Source organism: Uloborus diversus, chromosome 6 (assembly GCF_026930045.1).
Source record: "Uloborus diversus isolate 005 chromosome 6, Udiv.v.3.1, whole genome shotgun sequence".
In the NCBI taxonomy this organism is placed as follows: Eukaryota; Metazoa; Arthropoda; class Arachnida; order Araneae; family Uloboridae; genus Uloborus; species Uloborus diversus.
This window is the reverse complement of record NC_072736.1, coordinates 59,339,123-59,353,449: the sequence shown is the minus strand read 5'-3', so window position 1 is coordinate 59,353,449 and position 14,327 is coordinate 59,339,123. Positions and strand designations below refer to the sequence as shown.

Below are 14,327 nucleotides of genomic sequence, written 5' to 3'. Positions count from 1 at the left end.
AGTTAACTTGTTTTTGTCTAAAAACAAAGCACAGTTTGTATTGAAAGCACATTTGTGTGCATTAAACAGCTTAAAATACTATATGACACTAGAAAAAAAATGTTTTGGAGTGAATTAATTTTTTGAAAGCATTAGTATTATCTTTAACAATATTCGGCCGAATAATTACTAATAGCAGCCACTAAGAGCAATCCTATTCATCTTATGTAAACCTATTTAATTTTCTTTTTAAACTGGTAATCTAAAAAATAAAGAATCTATTCAAATAAGCTTCTTTTTTACCTCCCTTTCATAAGAACTTCCTTTTTTAACATTCCTCTTTTACTTTCAAAATCTGTTCTTTTGACTCCCTACCAAAGCTTGTTCTGTATCCTTTCCCCCTTAACCCCTTCTAACTAATGGACTGGTTCTAACTGATAAGGGTTGTAAATGGCAAGAAGGCAGTAGCTCTGTGCCGATCCAGGTTTTGGTTTAATCTGGTATTACATTTTTTTTTACTTTACAAACCTGTTCTTTCAATAGGCTCAATAGTTGTTCTGTCACTACCCTAACCCCTTTCAAAAGAGTGGACTAGTTCTAACTGATAAGAACCCCTTTCAAAAGAGTGGAATAGCTCTAACTGATAAGGGTCAGTAATATTAGTTGCTCTAAGCAAGTATTTTATTCTGTTCTGAGTTCAAAGAAAGCAAAATGGATTTTTCTGTCAATAAAAGAAGTATTGTTTGGAGCATTTTTGAACCTATACCAAATGATTGCACAAAAGCAAGATGTAAATTGTGCAAAAGTATTCTGTCAAGAGGAGGAGTTGGAAAAAAAGCAACTACAAGCTCACTGATGAACCATTTGGCTAAAAAGCATCCAGAAGAATATAATGAAAAAAGCAAAAACCAAACTTGTGATGCAGTTGTGGAAGCAAATATACCATCTACATCTACACCCAGTACAAGTCAAGGCGTAAAAAGGAAGCAAGAAACCATTGATTCACTTTTTGAAAAGAAAAAAAAATGGAACATTAATGACAACCGATCAGTAGAACTGCACACTTTAATTGCGGAAATGATAGCATGCGACAATCAACCATTTAGTTTTGTCGAAGATGAAGGCTTCATTAATTTAATGAAAGAAGCTCAGCCACAGTATAAAATTCCCAGCCGGGAATATTTTAAACAGAAAGTTATTCCTTCTCTTTATGAAGATTGCAAAAAAAAAATTGTAACATTAATATCAGATGCAGAATTCATATCACTAACATCGGATATTTGGACTAGTTCTGTCAGCAATGAAAGTTTCATGAGCTTTACTGCCCACTGGATATCAAAGGATTTTATTTATCATCACGCTGCCCTGGAAGCGAAGCATTTTCCGGGAAGCCATACTGGTGAAGCTATCTGTGATATGGTCAAAACAGTGGTTGACGATTGGAAAATGAATGACAAAATCCACATAGTATTACGCGATGAAGGATCAAATATCAAGAAAGGAGTACGTATTTCAAACTTGAAAAATGAATCCTGCTTTTTACACTCCTTGCATTTGACTGTATGCGATGGTTTAGCATCACAAAGATCAATAAGCGATTTAATTGCTCAAGGAAAAAAAGATTGTTAAACATTTCAGTCATTCTCCCTTAGCATGTTCAAGATTGAGAAGCATTCAAGCGAATGAGTTAAAAGTTCCTGAGAAAAAACTAATACAAAGCGTGTCTACTTGATGGAACAGCACATATTACATGCTGGAAAGATTATTAGATCAAAAAAACGCAGTTTCTCTATATGCCTCTAAATTTGGGGATATAAGCAACTTAAGTTCAAATCAGTGGACAGTTTTGGAAAAGGTGCTCCATCTTCTGAAACCATTCGAAGAAATAACAAAACAAATTTCACTATCAAAATCATTTATTTCTGAAGTCATCCCAATACTTACAACATTAAAATTATATTTGGATAAATTAAGCGACTTTTCTGGAGTTGGTACAATGAAGGATACTCTTAGCCAAAGTTTAGAGAAGAGATTTTCATCAATTCAAAACAATGAACACTACTGCATTGCTACAGTGTTAGATCCGAGATTTAAATTATTTTTTTTCAACAAAATTGAAGCAAAAGACACTGAAGTTAAGTCAAAACTTAAAGCTATTATGAAAAGTACCAGCACTAAACCAGCTGAATTACCGGAGAAAAATATTTCAAGTTCATTCCTTCCAACATCTGAAGCACAAAATTCTTTGTGGGCGTGTTTCAATGAAATTGCAACGCAACCACTAAGTGAAGCCCCGGAAGAAACCTCCACTCAAAATGAAATTGACCGATATCTTTCCCAACCACTTTTGCGAAGAACTGACTGTCCCTTAAAATGGTGGGCGCAAAACACTGAAGCTTATCCTAATCTATCTCAGTTAACCAGGAAATACCTTTCAGCACCAGGAAGCACTGTTTATAGTGAACGATTGTTCTCAGAAGCTGGAAACATTTATGAGAAAAAGAGAAATAGACTTTCTCCTGAAAATGCTGAAAAATTATTGTTCTTACATCATAATTTGCGTGCGTATAAAAATAAGTAACTGTTTTATGATAACATATGATAAAATTATGATATGTTCCCAAGTCCCCAAATTTTTTTTTTTCAAGTTTCAATTCATTTTTTCCCGCATTTCTTTTTTCTAAGTAATTGTGTAATATTTATGTTTATCATTTTAACCACTTCTCTATCTCTAGTTGTTGTGTCCATTCAATTATTTTTGAAGAAGCCAATCTACACTAATAGTTATTGCTTAATGCCAAGAGGGGCAGTTTTCACCCCCCCCCCCCCTTTTTTTTTTTGTTTAGTGCAAAAAATTCCATTTTTAAGTGATAGAATACTAGGTTAGATTAGAAATACTTGTACTCTAAATGATTTTTATTTTTCTCTGCCTTTCTAATTAAAATAATGATGCATTTTGAGATTTCGTAAAGTTTCTGAATATTTTTGCAATATTTTTTAATTTTTTATTTTCGTTTGTTCTAAAACATCCAAAGAAAACAGTTCCACTTTTGCAATCATAATTTTTTTTTATTTAGCTGAAATGTAATTTTTCATATGGTGTTTATAAATCAGTGTACTTCTGTTTTTGTATTGATATTTTTTCCCAAAATATGTTTATACCAAAATTTCTGAATCCTTTAGTTAGTTGTATTTTAAAACTTGATAAGTCTTATTTCCTTTATTTTGTAAATATCACATTCACAATTGACCATTATACCTATTCTTGGTCCCTTGATTTAAATTTTTATTTTTAAAATAATGATTTTGTCCCTCTATAATCATGCAATGTTTCTTTTTCCCTTGTGAAGGCTTTATAAAAATGTTCATTATTTGGTTAAAACAATTGAATCTAATTTTTAAACAATCATATCCTATTTTAATATGAAACAGAACTTCATTATCTTTGAAAAAAAAAAAAAAAAACTTATTGCAGTGTCAGGATCAGGATTATGCATATGCAATATTTACTGCTAATGAACCAATTGCTCTATGTTATACAAAATGAAAATTTATTATTTACAATTACTTTTTTTTTCTCATTCATAATCTATTACTTGAAAAATAGCATTGTCACACTGTATATATATTTTTAATGTTTTAGTTGGATTAGTATATAAAAGTGGATTAAAAGACTTTTTTAATTTTTATGTATTAAGTTTAGCTATTATACAAAGTACTAGTAGTTTTAGACTTCAGGTCCCTTTTTTCCCTTGCGGCTAATTAAAAATCTGGTTTGAACCTGGACATATCATACTACTGCAGACATTACAAAGGTGGTTTTCAAAATGTTGTAAAAGGAATCTTAATAGTTTATGTCTGGACGAAATTTTGTATTTTAAAGAATAAGAAAAATAAAAGTTTTTTGAGTCTTTTTATTTAAGTTATTCTTAAAGTATGGTTTATCAGTACATTATAATAACTTTAATAAGAAGTATCAACCCTTCCTAATATGTCAGGGGAAAACTATTTTGTGTGGTTTTTTCAGAGGTAATTTTGTAGATATATCTTAGTAACCATTCATTAATGTCCACCATTAAATATGACAATGCACTGGATAATGAACCTGACAATGTGCTAGAGGCTGACTTCATTGAAAATATTCAACAAACATGATGAATACAAATTTAAAGATGTAAAATTTTCAACGAAGAAGTGACAAACAAGCTTTTTTTTCAAGTATTCGGCCAAGGCCGAATAGTAAACTAGGTATTCGGCCGAAGCCGAATATTCGGCTGACAGGCCGAATAGGCCGAATATTCGGCCGCGGCCGAATATTCGTTGCATCTCTATAGCTTTTGTACCCGAACCAATGTTTTCTGAAAACATAATTTCCCTTTCTATAATTATATTTTCATTTAAATTTTAAAATAAAACATAGAAAAAAATGTCCTTGTATTTCATAATAAGAACTCTGTTATATCGTAAGGAATTGGGGTCATTGGGAGGGGGGGAGAGAATTGGTAACATTGAGAAAGTTGGGAAATTTTGACCAGAAAAAAAACTATTACATTATCTAGTTATGATCACTATATACTTTATGACAGAAAAAAAAGCCCGAAAAATTTATTTCGAGCATAACAGTGGTAATTGGAGGTTTTTATCGTGCAAAATCGTCTGTTTTTGCGCTATCTTACTAAATTTACATCCATGATACTTTAAAAAATAATTTAGCAGTATTTAAGATTTAGGAGTATATCGTCGTTATGAATTTTATATTTGTTACATACATTATTTGTACGTAACAAGTAAGTTGAACAAAGACTTTAGGCACAACACAATCATATTGTAAGGATATTTCCATCTCTCTTTACCACTAAAGTTTAAAACATGAATGCATATTTAAACCTGTAATTGGATAGACTATTGAAAAAATGTTTATCCCCTTGAAATATTTTAAGAACAATAAGCAAACAATATGGTTTCTAGTGAACCTTCAAAATCAATAACTTCTGGAAGTCAGAATACCTATGTGTACAACCTACATTATCATACCTTTGTGCCATACATGCTGGCACAAAGCTTTTAATTGTTCCCCGAAAATGGGAATTTTCCAAATTCCCGATTTTAATTTAAAAAAAAAACATGTGGGAAAACACCTAGAAGATTTTTCAATGGTTTTTATCTCTTCATTTCACGGTTTGTAAAATATATGAACTCCCCCTCCCCCCGTGTGTGCAGAAAACAATACTATGAAAACACTCAATCGATATTTGTTGGAAATAATGATCCAATTATTCATTAAAATGTTTTTTTTTTTTTTGCTGTTAGCTATCACATAAGCCACAACCAAGCGGCAGCCTCAATATATATACATAAAATAGCTGTACTTTTTGTGTGTATGTGTTCCACTATTTTTGTTCCTCATACAAATCTAGGGTTTAAATTAGATCTTCGACAAATTTAGTATATAGATGCTAAGTGCTTTGATGCTCAGAAATCCCCATAGAAAGACGCGACACCCTTGGGTGGGAGGGAGGGGGGTCACACCAAAAAATCTATGAAACAGAAAATTTACATCTATTCTACTTTTCTAAAACCTAAACTTAAAAATTATGCTTTATCACCTTACTTAGTTGTTAAAATGTTAACCGATAGTTTAGGTATTTCTTGTAACTTAAACTAATTCGTAGTTTTCAGGTAATTCGTAGTACTTGAAAACTTGATAACTAGGTATTATAAGCAATTTCCTGAAAGCAGTTTTATTGGTTACATTTGACCTAAAGAATCATTCTTTTCTTGAAGAAATCTTAACATTTATTTTTTTAGTTCTCATATAGTGTATCACTGCATCTGCCTCAGAAAAGTTAATAAATAGTCGGATTTCTTTCTCATACGCGCACGCGCAATAAGTAGTTTAATAATAGTAAAAATTTAGTACATTCATGGCGACATTTTTTTTTTATTTTGTAACTAACGCAAATTTTGAAAATACTCTGGATTTTAAGGCAATATAATAGCAATGATTTATTTTAGCTAAACCATCATTTTTAATACGCAATTCAGTCAAAAGAGGTAAGTTATCTGCGTTATATAAAAATTTGATTGCATTGATGCAAGCTATAATTTCAAGATTTCATATATTTCTGCAATTTAGTTTAGTTTTGAAATTAAAATTTATAAAAAAAAATATCTCAAAATATCTATTCAAAATAAGCTTTACAAACTAACTCAAAATCGGGAAAATGAATTCTAAATGGCATCCCTGCCTGGTCAATCCTAAACAATGCTGATGGTTGCAACCCTTTCGACTGCAATGCCGGAAGAAAGCAGCTTTTAGCCGTAGGGGGCCTTGCACCTGTTTCAAGAGCAGGGGGTGGAATTCCTAAACTTTCGCCGTTCTTAAGATGAATTTTGGAGATGTATCTGCCGTATTCAAAAAGTTAACTATATTAGTCATGGTGTATAAGAAAAACTGCAAATATTTGTTTTGTTCTAAACAGTAATTTTATAATAAAAGCAATATTGCAAGAGAGAAACTGTTACACACACAGAAAGAGTGATCTATGTAGTTATGCCTGCTAAAGTTAAGATAGTATAATGCACTGTAGTTAAATTTAGAGCAATACATTCTAAAAATGTAAAATTAATTTCGAAAAATAAAATCAACTGATTTCAATTAATGATTTTGTTTTTAAAAAAATCACTTGATTCAAATCAATTGATTTAAATCTGATTTTTTTAAAAAAAATCACTTGATTTAAATCAACAAACCGCACATATAAAACATAAACACTGCATGCACTGGGTGTCGCCGTGTTTTCTGACTGGAGCAAACCACATTAAAAATTTTGCTTCACAGAACACTTTCTGAACGACCAGTTAGCTAACACGTTCTCTTTTTGAATGCCTCGTTGAGTTAACGTATTCGACTTTATGAACGCACCCCAAGGTGCTTAAAATATAATAACAAATTATTCAAGTGAGATTTCATTTATTTTAATTTTACTGAATGTGATAAGACTACTGACTAACAATTTTAATTAGTTTTGTACTATGGTATTATACTATAGCTTTATTCATGTTGTAAAAAAGATATACATATTTGTTTACCAGTTGTTGAACATAGAAATTTGCATGCTATTTGGTTGGGAAATATTTTACGTATTTAGTCAAACTGAATATTTGTTTTGTATAACAAGTAGGCAGGATACCAAACATTTAGTACATCTTTATTTGTATGTCTTTTCTTAGTTGCATGTTAATTAAAAATTGAAAATATAAATAATAAACTTAATTGATAAAAGTTTGTCTTTAAGTCCTTTTCGGTATGTATTACAGGAATTCGAAGATTATCGTGATGCTGATGATGCTGTTTATGAATTAAATGGCAAAGAACTGTTAGGAGAAAGGTATGTTAATTTATAAAACTTGACTATCCTTCGTCCACGAAATTAAAGCCTAACCTAAAAGTTGGTCATAATGTATCTAGTATTCAATGAAAGTTTAGTATTTTGAGTTTCACAATGAAGGAATAGTTTGAGGACTTAGTGCAAACAGGATGCCATGTACTGTTTCATAATGACTTTTTTTAACTTTTGTTGATGCCATAAAAGGTCAAGAATGGAATAGAACATCTTAGTATCATTAAGCTTAATGATAAATATCTTATATCCTGCTTGGCGGGGGGTTTTGTTTTGCCTACAATGATGTCTGATATTTGTAATAACCATGGTTCGACTAATACCTGGTGCAAGGTCTGCTAGTTTGGTGACTAAAAAATACTTCACAGCGATTAGTTCCTTCAGAACAGAAAATTTTCAGAACCCATGTTACACTGCATATTCCTACAAACTCCAAGAAATAATTTGTTCAGAATTTTTTTTCTTATTAAGGGGAGGGGGGGGGGGGGGGTAAGGTTTTGTAATTTTGTTGATTTTAGTTATAACTAAGCTGAGAATCATGAGAATAAAAACTACAGAAATTATGTGCTCTATTTTGTGTATAATAACAACACTACATAGTTTGAAAATTTAGTATTTTCTATAGCATTTCAATCAGGGTTCAAAATTATCATGATTTTTTTTCCGAACTATAAAAAATATTCAATGTTTTGATGTACATACAGTAAAACCTGGGAAGTTGACCACCTGTCTAAGTTGACCGCTTTTTTCAGGCACGGAATTAGTTCTTATATAAATCAACCTCTATAAGTTGACCACCTCTTTTAAGTTGACCACTAAAGTGGTGCATCGCAGGTGGTCAACTTACACAGGTTTCACTGTATGATATTTTGATCTACACCGGACATTTTCAATCATTTGTTACCAATGTCCTAAGTCTCAATGGTCAAAATATAACCAAATAAAGAACTTTAACAGTGTAAATTTTTAAAATATATCCTGTCATGAAACATATCACACCCCGACAAGGAAAGTGAGAAAACCCAATAAGCAGTGAAATCAAGATTTTACGCAGTAGTAGTTTCAAGTGATTTAGTCTCAGAAATTATAATATGCTCAAAAAAATTTTTTAATTTTTTTTTTGTCTTAATGATGCTCACTTCAAGTTCAAAAATTTTCCATCTAAATTATAAAATTTCAATGATTTGTTGCTATTGGTTGCATTGTTTTTATGCCACCATGCTACAGTTAAGTATGCGAATTTTTTACAACTTTTGTGGTTAGAAAGAGCGTTAAATTTAGATTTTAAATTATAGTTAGTTTGTTTTTCCAAAATTTTGACTTGTCACTTTCCTTGCCAGGATGTGATAGGATGAATTATTTAATTTTTTTCCCAATCAATGTTAAAAATTTCTATTTCATATATATATATATATATATATATATATATATATATATATATATATATATATATATATATATTTTTTTTTTTTTTTTTTTTTTGAACACGTTATATTTTACGGGGCTTCTTTCTAATAGAGAAGCAATTTGCACCCATCATGCCATGGCAGGTGATTTTCTAGTTTTCTACAAAAGGCAATGCCTACAAATCCTGTTATAGAACATTTTTCAAAGATAACAAGATTCAATATTAATTTTTTTTATTTGTTTAAATTCTAAAGTCAATATGGTAAAGTGAAATTTGCTTTTCGCTGTATCCAGTGACACTTTCAAGTGTTTTTTCCTAAACTAACAATCATCCCTGATCAGTGGCTCTTTTTAACCCTTTTTTTAAGCAATTGCTTCCTCTTCTGTTGGGCCAAATTTCACTATATGACACTGCTTACTATTTTGAGGCCTATCTATATATATAAAAATGAATGTTTGTCTGTATGTCATCCATGAACTCAAAAACTACCAGGCAGATTTGGCTGAAACTTTCACCGTTTGTTATTTTTGGTACTTGGAATGTTTATAGACCAGTTCGAAAAAAATCCGATCAATAGTTCCTTTTTTATTCCAATTTAAGTCACAATCCATTGGATAAATACGAATAAAAGAAAATAAAATTAATTCGTGTGAAAGATCTCTTTGATAATCTCATTGATAAGAAGTTAGCTGTTGCCATTTTTCTTGAGTTTGAACAAATAAATTCTTTCTTTATTGTTTTATGGCTTTTCATGCAACAGGGGGATTTAAAACTTTTTCTGTTTGATATTTTTAGCGATTGATTGATCTTGCAAACTGCATGAGTACAAAATTTGAGTATAATCACAGCTTCACTTGATACCAGGACCGATTATTATGAAAATTGCTATATATATATATATATATATATATATATATATATATATATATATATATGTATGTATTTTTCCATGGAGAAGGTGCATAATATGCTCATTGAAGCCACTCGCTACCAGGTGGCACTGCAGAGTAGCAACTTCCGCCCCATTCAACCGATTGTCATGAAAATCAGTATAATGATGTATTTTTTTGCTGGCGTAGCAACGCGCATCGGGTACAGCTAGTACCATATGAAAAGTAGTTGCAAAAGCCTTGAAAGGTGCATGTGGGATGATGACACACTGATATTTGAAAATAAGCATGATAGAATTGCTCAATGTGTTCTGAACCACATGTGGAAAGGTTATTTTTTTGTAGATTGCAGTTTATGAAATTATAGTTTGACATTTGTTCCAAATTAATTTTAAACAAAACGTGAAAGGTAACTACTACAGTGAAACTTGTGTGAAGCAATACTGTCTATAATAATAAACAATTCTATAAGGAAGAAATTTTCTTTAGTCCCTACAAAATTTTCATTTGCCCAATGTATTTTCAACCTGCCTATAGCTAGGGCCGAATTTTGTCACCCCTAGGCAGATTTGAAATTTGCCACCCCCTTCCTCCTAAAAGAAGCAAAAACTAAAAAACGAGCAAAAAAGTCTTCCCGAAATTTAAAGCTTGTGAAGAAATGATGACGTTTCACATTCAGGGCGGTAACGATGGGAGGTCACAGAGATCTCTCAAAAATTTCCTTATTCAGCGAATTTTGTTGACTATTCAAAAAATTTGGAAGTAATATAACAACACATTCTTTTTTCTTTTTTAAAATTAAAAAAAATTTAATGATACTTAACGTTCCTTCTCATTAGATGTTATGTACTCATTAGATATTGCATATTTGACTGATGTTTAAAAAATTATTATTTGATGTCATTCTAAGTTTTTAAAATTGCTTCAAAAATAGCTTTCTTACTCAATAAGTATTTTGAATTTGACTGTTAACTGATTTTGACTAATGTTAAAAAAATATTATTTGATGCATTTTTGCTTGTATGATATGCGTGTAAGCTCGTGTTTTATCAATCGGTAAAATTAGACTTTTCCTCCTCCTCCGAAGTAATTTAGTTCAATGCGCCTCTGTTTATATTATTTAATTTTATACATCATTCATGGCTCAAGTATTGCTCTTGGGTAGGTTATCAAGCAATTCACATTCAATCAATTAAAATAATATCTACAATTTGTATATTTATTTACAATTATCAATTAATAGAGCATGGTTATTATTTTTTCATTGCCCCACAGTTCCCTAAAATGTGTTCTCTTTCATTCTTTGAAATTGCTACGCATTAAAATGATCGCATGAATACAAAACAAATTCACCAAAAAATAAACACAGTGATTATTCAGTGTTGGGCTTCAATCTACTTTGATTTTTTTTTAAATAGAATATTTGTGGAACAAAGAGCTCACAAAGTTTACCTGAAATTTTTCTGACACAAGGTTATATTTATCTGTATCACTGCATAAGAAGTCAATTAAAGAATGATCTTTAAAATATCTTTCTGGGTCTCATATTAACTAAATGAACTTTTTTCTTCCAGTAAAATGAGAAAGATCTCAAGGTTTGTTTAAGTTTTGAAAAAGACTACGAGCCTATCTGTTTGATAAGGATGTACTGCGCACATCAATCGTTTGATTGCTGAAAAATTTTCTTGTAATTACGCTATAAGTGCGAAGTAAAATGCGTTTATTGAAAAATAATAGAAGCATTTTTCAATATACGCATTTACTCAAATTTTTTCACAAAAGGTGATTTTTTACGAAACAGTTTAAGCTCACTTATTACAAGTGAAATTTTCTACAAAAATCTCATAAATTCCTCGTTTAAATTTAGCGCAAATTATGTTACATATTTAAATTCCATTGATTTTATTTTTACTGCTAAACCTCACACTACCAAACTTTCACCCACGAAAATTTTCTAAAGTAATTAATTTTCCATACTTCCTGTGATATTTTTGGGTTGCTAGCCATTCTTTTTTTTTGACAATAAAGCTCAAAAAAATTGTAGTCTATGTAGTGTGAAAATTATAGCAACAAACAGCGCGATCTCACTTCTATGTATTTTTGATTCAACACTGGGGAAGAGCACTAACTCTTCAGCGAACTCAAATGATAAAGAAACTAACTTCAAAATTTTTGAGACGCTTGGGGGGGGGGGGACATATGCTCCATGTAATGTTTCTACAGTCGACGCTCATTATAACGACCACACATTATAAAGACCGTCCCATTATAACGACCAATGGTTAAAGTCCCAACTTTGTTCCTATAAACTCTATGTTAATTTGCTTTCGTTATAACGGCCGTTCTGTATCGTCTAATCCAATACAATGACCGAATCAGCGGATGCTATTTCTTGTGTTCTTTCCAATAAAACAAATTTGTAGCTTGGAATGACATTATTGTTTATGGACATCTGCCTGAAGTTTTCAATGTCAAATCCAACTTTAAGAGAGGTGGAGGGGGGGATTACCATTCACCAAAGCTAGCACAGAAAAAATAATGGGAGGAAAAATCGAGAAATTTCCAGATTCCTTAGAAAAGGGAGTTGACAGATGTATTGGTAGTTTGGTGTTTGAATTTAGTGGTTTTAAAGATTTGGGGTTCTCGAGGGACTTTTAAATGTTTCTTTGGAAAGCAAGAGACATAATTTATCACCTATATCTGAAACAGAAAATAATGTTTTGCAAACATCATGTCTGCTAAAAAGGCAGACCTCTGTTTCTGGTTTTATCTTCAGAAATTGTTGTAGTAGTAGTAGTAGCAGATTTGAAAGTGTGTAACATTTTCCTCCCTATATTTTCTACTTTAAAACTTGTTTAATATTCTGTCATAATATTTTGCACACGACTTTTCTAAAAATTCCTATGATAAAAAAAAATTTGGGCATTTACTTGGGCATGCATGATGACGGTGTACATTTTTTAAATTTATACCTCTTATAACGACCACTCGTTATAAAGACCTTTTTCTCTGGGACAGAGATGGTCGTTATATCGAGCGTGGACTGCATCAAGTTTAATCAACTTTTCCAATCAAAAGCTTCTAAGGAAACGAACGCTTTCAAATTCCATCCTCAATGAAAGCACTAAAAATGGCGCTTTGCAATGACAGAGTAAATTCTTTTACTGTAAGATATCTCAGCAAGTATGTAAATATTTTCATGCTAAGAGTATCAAATGTGTGAAACCAAAATGAATAAAAGAGGAAAAATATTTGCTTGACTTGAACATGAGATTCATCAGAAACAGGCATGTTAAAACTCCGCCATTACAATATTTTTTCGAGAACCCCCTGAAAATCTCTCGCGAACCAACGGTTGGGAACCTCTGCTCTAGTGTAATGGAATAGAAGAATTATACATATCTATATATATTTCAAATTTTGTAATGGAAGGACTTGCTGCTCTTAATAATCGTCACAGAAACTGCTGTACTTGTCAAATCAGGCCTTTTTTTTAATTTGGAGATTCTTATATTTTGTACTGTAATGTAATATACTGTCTCTCAATATCTTGTTTGTACACACATTTTTCTTCAAGCAATAACATTTTTAATATTGTTCTTTCAAAAATTGCAGATAACAAAGAAAATGAACTGGGATTAGGCTTTCTTGTGTAATTTTCATACAAAAGCTTATATTGTTTTATGTATTCATTGTATCCCCATAACAAGTGTAAAGTGTTTTATCACCTCAGTGAATTTGTAATAATATTATTTATTTTAAAACTAATCTTCTAATTCTGTTTTGACTCTTACTTTTTTTTAATGCTTTTTCATTATATTATGGACTAAATGGAAACATAAAATCACTTACTGTCTTAATTCATCAATTTTATTATTTACTTATGTGTATGATGACAATTTTGTTTTTAACAACATTGGTTAAAAAAGATGAAGTATTTTTAAGCAATTATGCTCTAACTTTATGATGATATAAATTTTAGAGTTACCATCGAACATGCACGAGGTTCTCCGCGTGGAAATGATGCTTACCGAGATAGGAATCGTGGTTATCGTGCACCTCCTCAGAATCGCAGGCGTCAGGGTGGTGGACGTGACAAGTGAGTATACTTTCTCACATGTTTTTATGTTGCATCATAAAAAATGATTTCTGATTGAGTTTCCTGTAATTTTTTAAGTTTTGTTACAAGATAAATAAATTAAATTTTTTTAATATTTTCAATACAACAGTGGCAGCTGGTGGAAGGGGGTCACTTTTTTCAAATAATACTTTCTTCTTTTTTATTTATTTTTTCTTTTTGTGCGTACGTGCTTGAAAATAGAAAACATGAATTGTACCGTATTTCCCTGCGTATAATCTGCGGATATTCTGTGTTTTTTTCCTTAATACCAACGTATTGAACCTCAATATTTACAGCAGGATTCACCGAGACTGTTATCTTGCCTGTATGGTCTTTATTTTACATAGCTTGAATGATCTTACACAATTCAGGCTTCATAAAATAAACAACATACAGTGATGGAGGATGCCATTTGCACAAGATTAGAATGTTTGCTCCTTTCTTGACTCTTTGTCTTCAGCGTACTATGATGACAATTTAGAGAAGAAATCATAATTTTTTACATACTTTTAAATTAGTTTTGAATC

The 14,327-nt window shown here is 31.1% G+C and overlaps 1 protein-coding gene across 2 annotated transcripts in view; it reads left to right on the top strand.

Moving 5' to 3' along the window:
- The window catches only part of LOC129225255 (serine-arginine protein 55-like), a 51,757-nt gene that overhangs the window by 22,354 nt on the left and 15,076 nt on the right, over positions 1–14,327 (top strand). For both annotated transcript variants that reach the window (XM_054859839.1, XM_054859838.1), the window contains exons 3-4: positions 7,300–7,370; positions 13,663–13,779. In XM_054859839.1, coding sequence (XP_054715814.1) covers positions 7,300–7,370; positions 13,663–13,779 — 188 coding nt within the window. The remainder of the gene's footprint in view (positions 1–7,299; positions 7,371–13,662; positions 13,780–14,327) is intronic.